Raw genomic sequence first — 17876 nt, forward strand, 5'->3', positions numbered from 1 at the left:
AATGCGGACTAATTTAGTGCAATCTGCCTAGATGCATCACGTTGTAAATGGGTCGCAGGGATGCGCCACTTTTACGCTGCCGTTGCGTGACGCAACGGCAGCTTGAACGTGGCACAAGTCTGACATAAATCTGCCCCCAAGTCTTTCTTTTATGTCTTCATGTCCAGCAGGGTGAGGTCATTAATTGTGAAATAGGTAGCCACATTTTGCTCCGTTGGTGAGTTTATATTTTCTGGGGCAAGGTTTTTTTGAAAGATTTGTTCTTTTAAGATGATATGAAAAAGGATATCTTTGTCTCAAGCAGCTGGTGTGGGAACCTTTCATTTTACTGCCGTGTGAGAGGCATCCAATATTATTGTATAACCTAATAAACCTTTGTTTGGTGATTGCGCAGCAGATGGAAATCGGTTGAGAATATGAAGCCAGCCTTTGGCTGCCCAATGCAAGGTGTGTGTGGGACATTCTTGGGTCCAAAAGAAAGGAGTGGTTAGCAAGGTCGAAGGTTACCGGGGAAGGACAGGTAGTCCTGTGCAGGTTGAATCCTCCTAGGATGTTACTGGGTATCTTCGACGGTTGAGTAACGGAGGTCATCATGTTTATCAAGTAATAAGGTCTGGAATAGGACATAGGATGTAGCCCAGTAGATTGTAAGGGATGTGAGGAGGAAGGCCTGTATGAGGTGTGGTCTGATGAGAAGTTGTGGTTCATACAGATGAGGCGGCCCTGGGTTTAGTTAAGAAAAGGACTCAATAATTCCATGGGCTGTAGCCTTTCTTTAATGCACCATGTTTCTTTGAATAAATACCCACACCAGGCCACCTCCATTGCACTAATGTTCAAAACGTGTGTTGTTTCTTCAGGGTGATGGGAAGATGGATGACAACAGCACTGAAAACACAGAAGCAGTTATTACTTTATTCAGACGGTACACAGTGATAAGAATTTTTCGTACAGGCTCATTGGCATATATGCAACATCTTAAATATCTCACACTCTGCAAATTTCCTGCTCTCAAAAAAATGAAAAGCCTCCTTCTCCAGACAATGTTTACACGTGGAGGGGGGTGGCTGGCAGGACGAAGGCCCTCCATCAGAAAACTGAATGTGTCTCATAACATCAGGTTGCACTGCTAAACAGAATAACAATGTTGGGTCCCTAACTATACTTATGAACAATAAAAGAAGCGAATATCTTAATATGGCGAGAAATGTCATAAGAACAACATTGTGGCACAGAAAGTTCCTGTGAATGTTCTGAGCATTTCGAAATGAGAAAGAAAAACAGCCTCAGCGAACACCAGATGCAGTGTCCCTGTCATTCCACAAAATAAACTCTTCCCTTCATGTCAGTCATCGTCTCTCATCTTCAGACCCCTGGTACCCCCATTATCCATGCCTGGATCAGCCCCCCTCCCCTGTCCACAGATCATGTGATGTTTCTGACTTGCTTCCACCTTGATTGAAAACCGATGGGTGGGGAGCGGTGGGTGCCTTGCAACTTGCAGACAGTGGGTTATTCTCCAGTCTTGTCCATCTGCCAGCCACGGCTCATGACATCCACCACCATGGCGTAGAGGCGGGCCCACGCCACGCGCGTGTCCGGAGTGAAGGCCTCACCCAAACCACTCTCGAGGGCATAGAGCAGGGATTCTCCAACCGTCTGTGAAGAGAAACCCAAGGGGCACAGACTCAGAACAGCCTCTTTTCAATGTCATAACAATGTATGTACTTACTGCTCTCAACAAATCTTTAACTCAAGCACAAAGGCTTATGACAGCTTAAATACAGCCCACACACACAATGCTGACTGAGTGTGTAAACGTAACACAGAGGAACACAGCTATGAACTGTCATGGCAGCTTAGTAACAGAAGAGCTTTAGTACACACAACTGTCACAGAGTTAATGTAGAGAACATAAAGCTTTGGAAGAGACCCATGGCAAACTAAAAACATGGGATAAAAGTGTGCCGTCAAATACCCAGACACGGATGATAAATCAAGACCAATATTATTAAATTCTCGTTAAAAAATCCTGATTTTAATTTCAATGGTTCTATAGAAGTGGGTTTATGTTAATTTGCAACTTATGGTCTTAGAGGGGGGTAAGTTATTACGATACCATATCTCAATAGTGGTAAGGTGTTTCGAAAAGACATCTGCACAAACTGTTCCTATTTTATTACTTCCCAATTATGATTAACTATGAGACAATGTGGATGCTGCAGGTCAAGATGACTCAGGCACATTCATTCTGTAGAACATGATGTCTGTTCTGTGGGGCATTGTGCTTTTCAGGTCGGGACTGGAGACAGCACTTCCCGAACCAGGAAGCAAATCGGTCAGATGAATATGTACTACATTTTCTATTGATGATGCCTGCAATGTGTTTACCAGCTGCCTTGCTAAATTTTAAGTTGGTGGGTGTTTACATGACATATGTTTATATTGTATGTGTAGTTCATGTGTGGTGTAAAATTGTTTGAATACACTGTGGCAATACTTTAAAGTATTGAATATACTGCTGTGCTGGATGAACAATATAGGATTCTTACTGGGTTTGAAACTATTGCTTGCATTGAATACAGTCAGGCGATGGCGGTGTTGTCAAATTGCAATTACTTGTACTGTAATGTGCTTGAATGTCACACTGCCTGTAAAGGGGTGTCAATAAGGGGCTTGCTTTTTGCAGTGAGGCAAGTGTCTGCCACCTCTTTAAAATTAAATGTCTCTAGAAAAACTGTTATTAAAGCCACATTCTTTTAGAGCAGAATTTAAGACTGTTTCTTACCACCGGTTTACATCTACAGATTGCATTCTATCGCAAAAGATCTCTACCTGCTATATTCCTTAAAATACTGCATGAAACATTGACCTTGAATTTAACCTACTTTTCCTCCTTTATTTATTTAAAGGCACCCCCTGCTCCCCGTCTACCTTGTACATGTCTCTTCTGAATACGAACTACTCTAAATCTCATGTTTGTCTGTCTTAAGCTTTTTTTAAGTCATAAGAACATTAACTCTAGCAAGCATTTGCTACTCACATAGCCCCCTCTAAGGATCATACCTAAGTCACTAACGTACCAAAAAGATCCGTGTATACATGCATGGAATGGTTTCCTTTAGCATGCAGGACTAACCCCAAATGAATGGATTAACCACTAACTTTGGGCTCCTGGGTAGCCTGCTACTCACCGTAAAGCTCTCCAATGCCTCACCAGGGGTCGTATTCACTATTTAGATACAATCTCACTTCAGCTCAGTTAAATAAAAAAATTGTACAAACAGCAGGAAAAACACTGGGCTCTGGCATTTGTAGCATCTTATTGTATATTGGTTTACAGTAACTGACTATTGAACTTAATTGAGTATGAAATGGAGGTGAGTTAAATAGTAAGAAACAGCTGGGGAGGTGGCAAAGCTGCCTTGTTCTGATTCTACCTCATTCTCTCGCCGCTCTGCCCTGTCCCACTCTAACAGGCTCTTCTTGAACCCGTTATACTTTTGCCCCCGTTTTCCTATATTTATCTTCCTCCTCCCATTTCCCTTTTCTTTCTTGCTTTCGTTGGCTCCGAATCAAAGTCCGATGATGAAATATACGCCCTAATCCCCACCACCTGCACAAATTAAGCATTGCTTGTTGTATCATATATCTGGCTGCAATGACATAAACAAGTCAGGCGGCACACAATGCTAAGCACAGATTTATAGCTTGCGTGATTGTAAGCCACGCCCTGATTACATTCTCCCCGCTGATTTGAGAGACCCTCCCACCCCCCCCCCCCCCCCCCCCCCCAGTTTTTTCATCCCACTTAAAGCCCTGCTGATACATAATCTTTTCTGTCGGTAGATTCTTGCCCTGTGACCATTTTGTTTTTTTCTTTGTTTGTGCTGATAAGTCATGCCTGCGTCCACTGGTTTAAGAATGTTCCATTGGAGTACTCTTGAGTGGCAATGGGTGGGGTGTGAGTTACTCCAAAGCTTTGAGCTGTAGTGCTAGTAGAATAGATCGAGATGCAATGTGTGTGAATTGTATTTGACTCACCCTTTTCGTCATGCTTTATATTTGCACCCCCTCTCTGTGTCCATTCTTAATTTTCCTCTTACCCCTTTGTGGTAGACATTTCCCATTTTTCAGCCACTTCCCCTTGCCGTTCCCACATTTATTTTTAAAATATAGAGCTACATGTGTGTATCTTTGTACACTCTTGGCGCAGAATGCTGCACATGACAGATACAAATGGTGCAGACCCACACCCGTACATAGGTGAATTGCATTTATGAGTGTGTGAGGTAGTCCTGCAGCAATTCTTTGACACATACCCGTAAATGCTTTTGAGTATTGTCCCAAAGGGGTGATCTTGCAATTTCTTATAATGACATCCCATGAAAAAGTGCAGTAGTTGCTGCTATCCCTCGCATAGAGTTTGCGTTTATGTTTTAGCTACCTCATCGAACTCCCTGATGGAAGTAGCAATTCATTGCGCCATCATCTGTTAGTGACTACTAGGCCAAAAACAAAAACCCTTACTAGGCAATAAAAAGTTATTCCACTCATCCAGCTTTCGTCAGTTTTAGAGCTGCAATGACTGGCAGCCTTCTTGTTTGCATCCAATCTGTGCAGCCTCTCTTCAGTCTTGAATGGGTGAAGTAGTGGAAGGAAAGATGTTACCAACATCTGAGATGTTGAAATATTTCCTGTAATACATCAGTTTCTGTGACCGATTTGAGAAAACAATCTGGTGTAGAGAATCAATCATTACATGAGGTCACACCAATACAAAGACGAGGCATGATCTAAAACGGATCCGGTAGCCTGCTTTCAATAATCTGGACCAACATAACAATATTTTTCAATTTCTGAAACTAATATATCAATAACTGTAATTGTTTCTAATATCAATATTGCAATTACATCCAATTTGATAAGATGCTTCCCCAGCTGTAGATCTGCATGTGTTCAATTCGGCATAATCTTGAAGGTAACGTGTTTGACAGAGAAGAAACTGAAGCACAGCTGGGTGTATTTTGAGTGATGGTAGTTGTTTCAGAAGCCTGTGTCAAGACAAACAATGGATTAAGTCCATGGCTTGGTGGTAGTGTGAACCCTATTTTGGCTTATGTCTGTCTCCAATGAATGGTCTATAATTAGCGGATTAAGGTCGACATGTGCTAAAGTTTTGCACAGTGTGCAATTCCATGTGATGCAAATGATAGTGTCTATTTATTTACTAATAATATGTAATATTCACACATTGAGATTCTGACTCTAGGCTATAGATCGTTTATTGGACATAAGTGCTGTAATCAATAAGCACAATATTTAATGGTTCATGATGGACTTTGTGATGGAGCAGGCCAGTGCAGAGAAGCCCATGGCTTACTATCCCTTTGACATATTTGTATTAATTAAAAAAGGCAATCGATATTGTCCTCCCTGACCCCCATCTATGAAGGGACAAGGCCACATTGGTTCCCAACTACCTCACTGCACCATGCTTGTTTGACTTGGATCATTTATCTAAAATAGGTCTTTCTGCCTAAACAGAGTACTGGAATTTATATCAGAATCTTGCAAAATTCTTAATCATGTTAAACTCAGAAATGTTGAATCATCCTGTGTGGGACACTGGGATTGTTGTGGTACTCTAATGGGGGAAAGTTGCTTAATTTTTATTTACAGTGGTGACTAACAAGGTTTATATTTTAGCTTCTGTCTATGAGGCCCCTACCATTTTAGGTCTGGTCTGGCTATCGCCTGATCTTGTATGATAAACAGAAAAAGAGCTGTAAGGAGAAATTGAAGGAGAGCTTTGGTTCTTCTTACTTGCTAATTCCCTTCATACCCCATTTGATTGGGCAGAAATGTTGTGCTTCCACTGAAAACGAGAGCTTCTATTATACTTTGCCTTGTTGGAAAGATTATGCTCAATACAGTAGGAGAAACCAATTTCTAGATGCCCTGGGTCTCATCTGTTATTATGAAAAGTTACAACAGAGGCAGTATGGCAGACTTATTTGTAGTAAAAGACACATTAAAGCCAATTTGCTTTAAGGCTGGATTGTTATTACTCTGTGTTAAAGCCTTTAGACTCTCAAGGATATATTTACAAGACTCTATCGCCACCAGAACATCACTTTTTTTGACATTGTTGGCATGAAAGGGGTTGGCAATGGGTGTTGCGGTGGGCATTCCGCTGCAACACCCATTGATTTTGACGCGGCCCCATATTAACAAGAGTGGCATAAATATGGGGCAGTGCCAAAATTAAGACCAGGGAAAACCTAGTCGTACTAGGGCACAACGTGGAGAAATGCTTTATTTCTCCTCGTTTTTGCTGTTTTTATGTGTGTTCCATTGTGCAGCACACATAGAATAGCCAACCTTCATGCATGATTGTTTATGTACAGGAAGGTGTCCCTTCCTGTACATAAACAATCATTTTAAAATTGACGAGTTGCAACTTCTATGTGTGCTGCACAAGCAGCACACATAGAAGGTACAAACCACCATTTAAGATTGTGTGCAGGAAGGGACACCTTCCTGCACATAAACAATCATTCCCCACAATGCAGGCACCCAGGCACTATGGTGCAAGTGTGCCTGCATTGGCGCTAGGCAGCTGAAATTAGGGCCAGCACTGGGGGAAACGCAGGACTGCACTGTATTGTTGTAAATACAGCGTAGCCCTGCTTTTCATTAGTGGAGGAGCGTGGCGTTAAGCCAAGAAGGCTAACGCCACTCCATCACATCTTTGTAAATATGCCCCTAAGAATGTTGATACATGGAATCACACAGATTACCGAAGTAGACAAGAATTTTGACCTTCGTTACCCTCTCTGACAAACCCTTGGTGTAGACGATTTGCACTTTGAGAATCCCTGTTATAGACACAGCTAGAAAGGGATGCACATTGTTTTGTCACTTACAATTGAGTAAGTTTGCAATGTTATGGTCGCCTTGTGGGAAGCTTAAGTTCAACACAATAGGACTGAATTAGTTATGATGGCAAGCTAATGATAAAGGCTATTGGCCTGATTGGTTATTTGGGAAAAGTTGATTCAGACATCATATGTCTAATCTGTTGATTATGAAAAGTTACACCAAAGGCAATAGGGCTGGCCTATTTATAGTGAAAACAAATATTAAAGGCAACATGCCTTTAAGAGTGGATTGAGATTGTACTGTGTTAGAACCTTTAACTAGGAATGTTGTTGCATGTTATTTGGCAGAGTACTATTTTAGGCCTCAGTTTTGCTCTTTGTTAGCCCCTCCGAGCAGCTCTTGTGGTAGAAGATTTGCATTTGAGAATCCTTGGGTGGAGGGGTGATTTTAAAATTTCTATACTTATACTTTATGGAAAATAACTTAAGAATGTGCTACCATGCAATACAACAATAAACCACAGTATAAGAGGCCAGGCCACAGAGATGCAGTAAGAGCACCTCGAGGCGATACCCTGTTTGTCCGATCTGACGTGCTTTGCTCTGGCAAAATTAAAACCCGTTTCCTGCTTTCCAATTTCCAGCGCCTGCCTCTTTATTTGATAATTATCGAATGGTTTAGAGGCGACTAACGCCGAGCAGTACTTAAGGATATCTAGATAAAACTGCTTTTCTACACTACAAGCCAAGCCGGCTAGTCATGGGCCCATAAGCCTCATTGACTCCCTGCAGAAATATTTTTGTAAACAGATATTGGTTAGGATCCAGGACTGGATCCTTGAATACTGAGTGACTACCAAGTGGGTTTTCGTGCAAAAACCACTACATTGGATCAGGCTTTTCGCCTTCTTTGTATTTATTGGAAGGAAGTAGTTGTAAAATGAGGAAAGTTCTATGTGGCCTTTGTTGACTTACAGTCTGCGTTTGACTTAGTTCCCCGAGCCCGTTTATGGAGAGTCCTAAAAGAGATGGGTATGACGGGAAATCTTTTAGATATTTTAATTAGATTAAATTCGTCAAACACAGCTGAAGTTAGGTGGGGGAGAACAATCAAGTAACAGAGACTTTCCCAGTCCAACTTGGAGTGAGACAGGGATGTGTGTTAGCTCCCACACTCTTTACTCTTTTCATCAATGGGATGGTCGATTTTTTAGACAGAGATGTGTGTGATGCCCCCAAAATCGGTGTAAGAAGAGCACCTGCCCTTCTCTTTGCCGATAACACCCTCCTAATTTCCAAATCCCTGCTGGGTCTTCAACAACTTTTGAGCGATTTTACTAGTTTCTGTGACTAGCGGGCCTGGTGCTAAATGAGGCCAAAACCAAATATATGATTTTTACTAGAGGAACTGCCAAACCATCCATAAGACCGGTGCTTGTTGGAAGAAGTCACTTGGAGCAAGTTGATGTTTTTGATTATCTAGGTATCCGCCTGACCCCAACCATACACATACCACAGACCGCTCACATTAGAAAAATTCATAGAAAAAAGCTTTCTAGGCAAGTGGCACCAGCTCTGGAAATCTACAATGTAAAAGTTCTAGGGGGGCCCTCTATGGAGCAGAACTTTAGGGCACTGGTAACACAATTTGTTTGTCTAGTATTGAAAGTCATTTTCTTAGATCCTTGTTAGACCTACCTTCCAGTACCCCCCCTTACTCCTCTTTATTTCGAATTTGCCCATAGACCGCTAGTTCAATAAACTATTCATGTTTTGGTATTGTCTGTGGTCCGTTGAAGAGCTTTCCCCTTATCGCGAGGCTCTCTCTGATCTTCTGAAACTCTCCCAGGTATCCTTGATTCCATGGTTCAGCTCTTTGAAGGATTTATTGCCAAGGCTCAGGATGGAGACATTCTGGATTCAAGCAAGCCGGGCCGACGACGGCTGAAATGCCAGAAACCGGTCCCCGGAAGCTTGTTTCCTTCCCAGTATAAGAATTGGCTTGGTAGTTTGGTTTGCCCTGTTCCCATCATGCACTGGGACAGGAACAGACTAATTTGCATGTAGCCGGGTTCTGAGCTGGGATGGTGCAGTGAGCTAAAAAACGGTGATGGATCAAGCCCTGATCTCTTGACTGGGTAAGAGTATTCTGCATCATTCAGAAACTCTGTCCATCACCACCCCCTTTTCCAAAATCGACATTCTGGTTCAATCCGGAAAGTCTGGCTCTTATTCCAGGAGTTCTTTAATTTTAAATTTGTCGCTTGTTTTGAGGATACTATCGATTAAATTGTTCCCTCTCTGGCATGCAAACTATGTTTACAGTTTTGTTACAAGACTCTACCCATCAAATTCTTTTGTACTAAGTGGCGCTGCAATACTTGATGATCTTTGCCCTTCGTGCAAAGTAAGTCCAGAATCCATTGTGCATTTACTATTCTTTTGTCCATACTACATATCTCTGGGAAAAAAATGGATAATTCCGTTATGCCGATTGGTTGGTCCCAGCCACTACCTAGAGGTGTTGAAAATCCTGTTCACTGGCACACACAGGGTAATGGTTTATGGGCTTGCCAATTACAGTTATGCACTGTGGACCAAGCATTCTAAATGTATTGCGTGAAGTATTGTATTTTGTGCTTGCTTTTATTTTTCCTGTTTTTTAAACTAGTTTATGGCACCTTGTCGTTTTTAAAACAAAAAAACACGATTTTTTTTTACATACTCAGTTTTTTTATATACTCTGGTTTTTATTCCCCTTGAGCTGTGTACTTTTTAAGATCTCTGTGACTGAAATAAAGTTATATATGATGATGGATATAAATATAAATGTATGAAGATGGGCTCTGCTTCAGCCTTCTTCAACCATTTGTATGTTTGCGTATGATTTACATATCGCTTCTGCCCATGACATTATAAAAGGTGATTAGTCAGCTCAGCTCACTGCAGTTAATGGCTCTATTGCCCTCTGAGTAATGGAATTTTATCCTGATCACACATGCACATCCGCCTAAAATTACAGTGCACGTCCTTGGGTTCCAGCCACTTTGTTTTGTGTTTTCTCATATTATAAGATCCCTTTTTATTTTGCTTGGGTTTAAAATGTGTTTTTCAGCACCTGGTAGCCCTATAGACAATGACAGCAGGAAACTCATTTGCCGTTCATTTTATCTACAGTGCACAGTATACGCTGAGTGACCACTGTTGCTGAAATGGGTGGCCAACTTGAAGGATATTGTTCAAAATCTATCATTGTTTCACCGTTCCATGATGACTGCCACATTTAGAACCAAGATGGCAGCTATCCTGAACTTGTACCACAATCAATCACTATATAGGATACCATTTCAAGATTGCTGCCGCTATGTTTAATTTTTTACTTATTCTCAGTTTCAAGCACATGCCCTCCACGTTTATATAGTACCATTTATTATTTATATTATCGTTCTTATAATTTATTTTGCATAGGCCTGTTGAGTTTGTGTACTTTATTATAGATTTTGGTTTGGATGAATGTAAGATTATGTCAGTGCAAGGGTGAGTGACAGAGTGCATGCATGATGTGGTATTGAGTACCTAAACTTGCTAGTAACTGAATAGATACTTTCAGTTACATGCCAAACATAGAGGCATTGCCAGTGGATATCAGTTCCGTGTTTTCAGCTGTAATTTGGATTCTGATGAGCCTGTAACACATACTTTGTTTGTTAAGTGAAGAGATTTTGTTGTCATAAATGTATTAAGGAATTGTTCTAGTATGCAAAGTGCTACAGCATATTTAGGGTTGCATTATCTTGTATGCTAACAAATTATTATTACTACTGAAAACAAAAATCTGAATGAGCAGAGACATGTAGATTCTATTTAAAATTTCAGTTATGAATGTGTCATATCCGTTAGCAGCAGCCAGCTGATTTCTGAAGGAGTCTGCAGAAGTTACTATGCTCAGGCCCTTAGATAGTGGAATGCTTTACACACACTGGGTGCTGAGACCACATCAATTCTAGAAAATGTCAGTTATAACTGAGACATGCTTTAAAGGTTAAAAATCATTGTTATATTGGGGCTGATAATTCAAAAATAGGCAAGGTGTTTTAAATTGTGACTCACAATTATAATGATGTAACTTCACATTGTGATACATTGTTGCACCAGAAGTGTTTTTCGAATGACTCCTTAAACATTGATTTCATGTTTATTTATTACCATGAACAACCTATTGTTGCTAATACTCAATTAAATTATATGTGCTCGATGGAAACAGCACAATACAGTTTTAAATCATTATTCAAAATCAATTTCTGTATAGTCCAGTCATGATATATTAATTTTTAACACACAAAGGCCCTTATTAAGAGTTGGATAGTTCTTTGGGAATGGTCAGTTTGCAATGGAATTTATAATTACTGCGTAGGAAAATCACCACTGTACCTTACAATTATGAGTTAAAACCCCATGGAAGTGGGAATTACTGTGGGGAACTGATTTGTTAGTCATTAAAAGGTGATAAATGTACACAGGGCCTCGGTGGGGTTGAGGATGAGTGAAGGCATGTGGGAGGAGAGGGAAGGAGAAGGTAGGTCCTGCCAGGGGGCACTGTATCTCCACCATCCAGAAAAAAATTGGAATTGGGCTTTGCTGCTACTGCAGGCATTACCGGCTGGAAAAATTAGGACTGTTTCTCTCACACCAGGAAAAAACAGGTGTGATAAATCCTACCAATTCAGAATATGCTGAAACTTCACTCCATCTGACTTAATTGGGGCCATATTGGGCTTATTTCGACCAGAAGAGCATGCATGTGTTCTGTCTTCTCGTTAATTAATGTTCATCTCTGGAACATCTAGCTATATTGATGTATTGACCCAGCCAAATTGGAGTAGATGGTGTTGCCGACAATACACAACACAAAAGTGCACACTGTCATCTTACTACTGAGCCCGTAAATGTAACACAAGCAAGCACATCCTCAAATTCATATTACAGCAGCTTAAGTTTAAGGCCAGACAGCCTTCCTGTACAGTTAGATATATCTTGTAAATGCCTCACAACATCAACAATCTCTTAATGTATAACTAGTGGTCTCCCTGGCACAGAAGAACAGCGGGCTCCCGCAAGTCAACATGGCCTCCTGCATGGAAGGGATAAAAAGTTGGATGACGGCATCCTCTCTAAAGCTCAATGGGGATAAAACCGAGATCCTGCTTCTCGGTCCCCCTTCCCCCACCACCATCACCCAGCTATGGCCCTCTAGTTTGGGCTCACCCCCATCCCCGAAGGAGGACATCAAAAGCTTAGGAGTCTGGCTCGATAAATCCCCGACTCTTAACACTCAGGCAACAAAAACATCAGCAATCTGCTTCGGGTTAATCCGGATGCTAAAAAAAATCCTTCCTATCCTACCCCTTGAAGCCAAACAAATCGTGATTCAGGGCCACATTCAATTTCGGCATGATTTTAACAATGCCCTCTACTTGGGAGCACCGGAAAACGTATTAGAAAAGCTTCAGCGGACCCAGAATTGTGCAGCCCGGACCCTTCTCCAGATACCTTGTAGAGAATTAGTTAAGGCAGGGATTCGATCTCTCCACTGGCTCCCTGTCAGGTAAAGAATAAAATTCAAGGCCCTCTGTATCTCCCACCAAGCTTTCTATAGAGTTGGCCCCCAGATCAACCACTCTCTTCTCACCCCCTACTGCCCCGGTAAACAACTTAGTTCATCAAATGCCTGCCTTGCCACAGCTCCCCGAATCAAAAGATCCAGGGCAGGAGGCAGGTCCTTCGAGCTCAACGCTGTCAAACTTTGGAACTCCCTTCCCTCCTCTCTAAGATCTAACCAGATCCTCTCTTCTTTCTGCAAAGAACTAAAAACCTTCCTCTTTAGAAACTAGGCACCCCATTCCCCCTCAGAGTACTACGCCGTCTACTCAGCGCTTGGATGCCCTCGGGCAGCTGGCGCGCTATACAAATCCCCTTTTCATTTCATTATTAGGAAATAATCCTTCATTACAACATTCAATTGACATGAAAACAGCTGCTGCAAAGTTAACTAACGACACATTCAAAGAAGCAAACTGACCATATCAGAACACCTAAAGAAAATGTCTGTGCACACAAGCATCAACTCAACTCCTTGGAACAACCTCCTGTCAGTGTAAGACCATCATAAGAACAACATCCACACCAAAGACTGTCAATGATTGTAAACGGCCAAAAAATCCGCCTCAGAAAGCCCTAGAAACGGCTTTACTATTCCTAATCACCAACATTTCATAGCAGCTAAAAAAAAACTTAGAATGGCCTAAGGGTCACGTCCGCACAAACTTGTCAGTGTCTGAGGATAGCATCAAGACAAAGCCTGCTTATACAACAATCAATACATTGGAACAAGATGGGAACAACTTAAGCAAATACTTAGCAAGTATAAATATCAATGTCTGGAAATAGCCTAAGATGGACTCCGGAATGTCCAGTAAAAACAGTGGCAGAGACAAATATCATACTGTGTAAACAGACTTATAACACCTGGACAGAGACATCAATCCATAAAGAGCTCAAATGTCTCAAACAGTCTGATAACAGCACTCACAGTCATCAATGCCTCAGAACACCAATAAAAAGCAAAAGAACAGGATCCTCGCGCTTACCTTTAAATTACTCAAAGCCCAAAGATAATGTAAAAACAGGCCAAGGCAAAACTTTAAACCTATAGTCATCAATGATTAGGAAAGCATTAGAACACGCATACATACGTGCGCACACGACACTCAGAAACTTCTACAGAAGACCCTTAGTAAATCTTAAAAAAACATTTCTAATACAGATTCATGGTGATAGACTAAAAGCTCTTTAGCAGATAATAGCCTATGAATACCACTTATCCATGTGGTAGTAAACCTACAAATCGCTTTGAAGCAGCCTCCAGGCACACAGCTACAGATATGTCTTCTAACAAATATCAAGACTCCAAAACAAAAACAAAAACTACAATATAATCACAACTTTAAATTCCTTGAAACAGCTTAATAACCACCTTGAATGGCTTATGAGCCTGTGAACATACTAATGTCAATCCCTTGGAACAGATCAACCTTGAACTAAAAGTAGTCTAGATATTGTCCCCTCACCATCCTCACACGTTCAATGCTCCGAGGTCAGTTATCCGGACACAGGAGGTCTCTGGCTATTCAAGTTAGGGAAGACAGCAGAGATGATTACTACCATTTCAATGAGCACCAATATGCTGGAATGGAATTATGCTTGCTGTGTTAATTTCCACCACGCCTCCTTACGTTGAAAGATGCCATCTTCACGCCAATTACTTTGTGCTTCTTTCCCAGGCTAGTGAGGTATTCCTCGAGGGAAGATAGGTTTTCTAGATTGCTCACAGCAGCATCAATCACAGACATCACCTGCAGAAGATGGGGAAATGTCCAGAGAGATAAAAGAAGGAACATGTGCATTAGCAAGGGCCCAAGAGACTGGAAGACCATCATCCTTCAGGACCCCAAGGAGAACATGGCAAGCAGTGGCCGGATATAGAGTGTCATCAAATAAATGCAGATTGTAAATGTTTACACTTAACTAATGTAACACGTAAAGGCCACTCATCCCTGCAACGCAGGCACCCTCGCACTGTGTCTCAAGTGTGTCTGTGTTGGTGCTAGGCAACTATTTCTAGTGCCAGAGCAAGGGAAAACACAGGGGTGCACCGTATTCTTGTAAATACCGCACATCCCTGAGTGTTTTAAATGACGGAGCATGGTACTGCGAAATTTGCCGCAACGTCGCACTGCGCCATTTCCTTGTACACATGCCTCTACGTCAATGAAGCCAATAGTTTTCAAGGTTGCCTGATTGTGGTTTCTCACATTCACATGTGACTGTTTCTGAAAATGTATGAATTTTGGTAGAAATGTGTGGGCTGCCTGACCCCAGAGAGCTCCACTCCTGCGCTGATGATGGGGGACCACCTGCTCGGTTTCCCTGTGATTCACAGTTTTTATCAAATACATTTGCAGACACTAACCATAAGCTGGATCCTGTACTTTCCTTCAACAGTGTTGCTTTCAAAGAGGAGATTACACCCATTTGGCAGCTAGGAAAGAGGATGTAACACCTTACGCTAGAGAGCACAGGACTGGAAGGACGACTGCGAGTAAGAACCAAGTTGAGATTTCAGCTATACAGAATGACCAAAAGCAACAAGTTACTATGCAGTTTACATGCTGCTATTTCATCTACCTTTATCTGAGAACACCAGTTCCAGTGGATGAGAGAGTCTGTAAACTCCCACAGCTACAGCCCAACAACACCCGGTAAGATGAGAAGAAGCTACCTTAAACCCAGAGATGAGGGACTGTCATTCTACAGTGGTGGCTGCGGTGCTTAAGTAGTATAAAACATAAATGCAGTGCCCCAAAGCTTTTCCTAGGAGCCCTCTGCTGGCACTGCTCCATGAAGATCTTGCCTGAGAACAAGACTGCTTAGTTTTGATTCCACCTCATGCTTCTTTCTTCCACCACTCTGTACTTCCCTTTCTGTATCTCATTCTTGCTGGCTCTATTTCTTTCCTGATTAATCTATGTCACTGTTTCCTATTCCTTCTTTTTTCTCTCTTTTCTACCTTTCTTTCTGTTTCTCCCAGGCAAATGTTTAAGGATGAAAAATAGGCATGGACAAAATTTAAGTCACAAAAGCAAATTTCATGTGATTTCATGCGATTTAATGCATTCCACATTATGCGAAATTCCTAAATTTCACCATTATACCACCTCACGTAATTATGAACTATTCATGGTAAAAAATGTACCACAAATGTTTACCATTTGCAGTAATAAATATTCACAAAGGCACAGGAACAACAGAATGCGAGAGTCTTTTGTTCAAGGTGGTGTCGTTTGAGTTAGGAGTGGGTGGAACTCACAGAGTTTTACTCTGGGGAATTATGCGGATTTACATAAAAACTCCACAGAGTTCTGGCAATGGTTGGAAATATGCATGTTGTCCTGCTCGCGCTGCAATTTAGCGTCAGTAGCATGAGCAGTGTTTAAAAATCACCGCAAATGGCACCATGCGTTGCGCAAGAGCTCAGGGCCATTCGAGTTACCTTTGCTGCCACTCGAGTAGAAAATCTACGTGAGTGGCAGCAAATCTAATCGAGAGGCAACCCTCTGATCTTGACCACTCGCATTAAAAAATTATACCAGGGGATTCCAAATCTCACTTGCATTTCTGGAACCGCGTGGGGGAAAAATTCCGCTACCCGCAATTGGCGGAATTTGGCTACAGCTCGGTGTTACAAGAGTAACGCGGAGTTGCCAAATTCCGCTAATTCCGCGAGGGCATGAAGCATTCCACCCACCCCTAGTTTAAATGCATCCTCATTTCGCACAAAATTATATCATAGATATGTGAAAGCAAATTACTTGAATTGTGTACATCCTTAATGAAAAATAATTCCTGCTTCCTAAAAATGAGTGCTGGTGGCAAACACGAGCAACCACTGATGTACATTAAGCACTGGATTGCTCAGGCCTTGCCTTTCACTCACACACAGAGCCACACAATAGTTGTCCCACATTCTCACCTTCCTGATGTGGTCAAGGAAGTCTGTCGATGCTAGGCATTCTTGGGGGCTGGAGAAGCCATGCCCATTGTACTTAAAGAGTGGTACAAGATCCGGTTCCAGGTCAAACAACCTGCAGGAAATAAGAAGAATACCATTAATGGAGCAGACAGTTCAGAGAGTGAAACATCTCCTGGAATAGCTGGCACAGGGGAGGAGCCAGAACTCCGGATGTTATGTGCTCTTAGGAGTTCAAAGAAACAATATCAAACCACAAGTGGTTCATACTTGAGCTCCTCAACTTTCACTCCCAGGGGGAGGTCACTCACTTCCTTTTACACTGCACCACAGATATCACCTCTCACCTTCTTCTCAATCTGTGCATGACTTTCACCTCTCTTCAAAATCACCTTTTTTACTATAGAAATGTTGGCCAACTATTCAAAGAGTTGAAGCAGACGTCCCATAAGGATCTTGGTAGTTACAGGAAATGTAGAACTGGAACATGGTGTGGCTGGTGTCATGAAATCATCTAGTAACCTTAACCTCTATACCTGGGCACCACAGTTATTCCTCATTTCTGGTATACCACGAAAACCCAGGCAGATTCCCCACCCAACAACTAATGCTAATGGAGCCCTTCCCACAGTACCCTGGAATATGTACGTTCCATAGAATCTACAATTACTGGCGCCATCCATCTCCAGCCTACAGTCATCCTTGAACTAACCTAGAACTTAGGGTTTGATGTACAAAATACCTTTGCACTCTCAAATCCTGGGTTTTTATGAAGCCACAGGCTTTGCAATCGTAAATGAATGAGTTGCAATCTACTGAAGTGAGAAAAGTCTTTCTGACTCGCAACATGCCCTTTGCGACTCGTTCTAAATCAGAACGAAGGGGGGGGGGACAAAAAGGGCATCCCCTCCTCACTGTGATTCACAATGAAATGTACCACTGGTTGGTGACCACAACCACTGAACAGTTTCTGACCCCATAAATGGTGCCCTGTCTGAGTTGCAAAGTAGAATCAGTTCTGCGATACAGCTTGCACTTTGTGAATGGTGGCTGATAGCTTCCCCCTCCAGTATCGTTCCCTCAATGCTGACTTTTTGATATTTTTTTTCAAAATCTGATGGAATGAATGAGAACGTAAGGATGGAAGTTTGTGTCACCTGCAGGAATCCCTTCCTGCACCTACTCCTAGGGGGCGCAAAATGCCTTCAGCCTCGTATGTATTAACAAGGCAGGATTTTTTCCGTTCTCCTAAAAAATTGACATTTTGAGATGTAACTTAATCATACATTAATCACATTAAAAAATGAAGCCCAGATCGAAAACCAGTCTGTATACAAAAACACCATCTGGATTACAAACTGGTCTTCGTTTAACAGGACCCTTATTCCCAAGCGCCTCTCATGATT

General features: G+C 41.9%; 1 protein-coding gene across 2 annotated transcripts in view; it reads right to left on the reverse strand.

The window, feature by feature from the left end:
* Positions 1 to 893: 893 nt before the first annotated feature.
* NGB (neuroglobin) overlaps positions 894 to 17876 on the reverse strand; it is a 79626-nt gene continuing 62643 nt past the window's right edge. For both annotated transcript variants that reach the window (XM_086936621.1, XM_086936622.1), the window contains exons 3-5: positions 16474 to 16585; positions 14177 to 14296; positions 894 to 1659 (exon numbers count right to left, since the gene is read on the reverse strand). In XM_086936621.1, the coding sequence (XP_086792747.1) occupies positions 1513 to 1659; positions 14177 to 14296; positions 16474 to 16585 (379 nt within the window). In that variant the 3' untranslated portion in view covers positions 894 to 1512. The remainder of the gene's footprint in view (positions 1660 to 14176; positions 14297 to 16473; positions 16586 to 17876) is intronic.

Source organism: Lissotriton vulgaris, chromosome 9, assembly GCF_964263255.1.
Source record: "Lissotriton vulgaris chromosome 9, aLisVul1.2, whole genome shotgun sequence".
NCBI lineage: Eukaryota > Metazoa > Chordata > Amphibia > Caudata > Salamandridae > Lissotriton > Lissotriton vulgaris.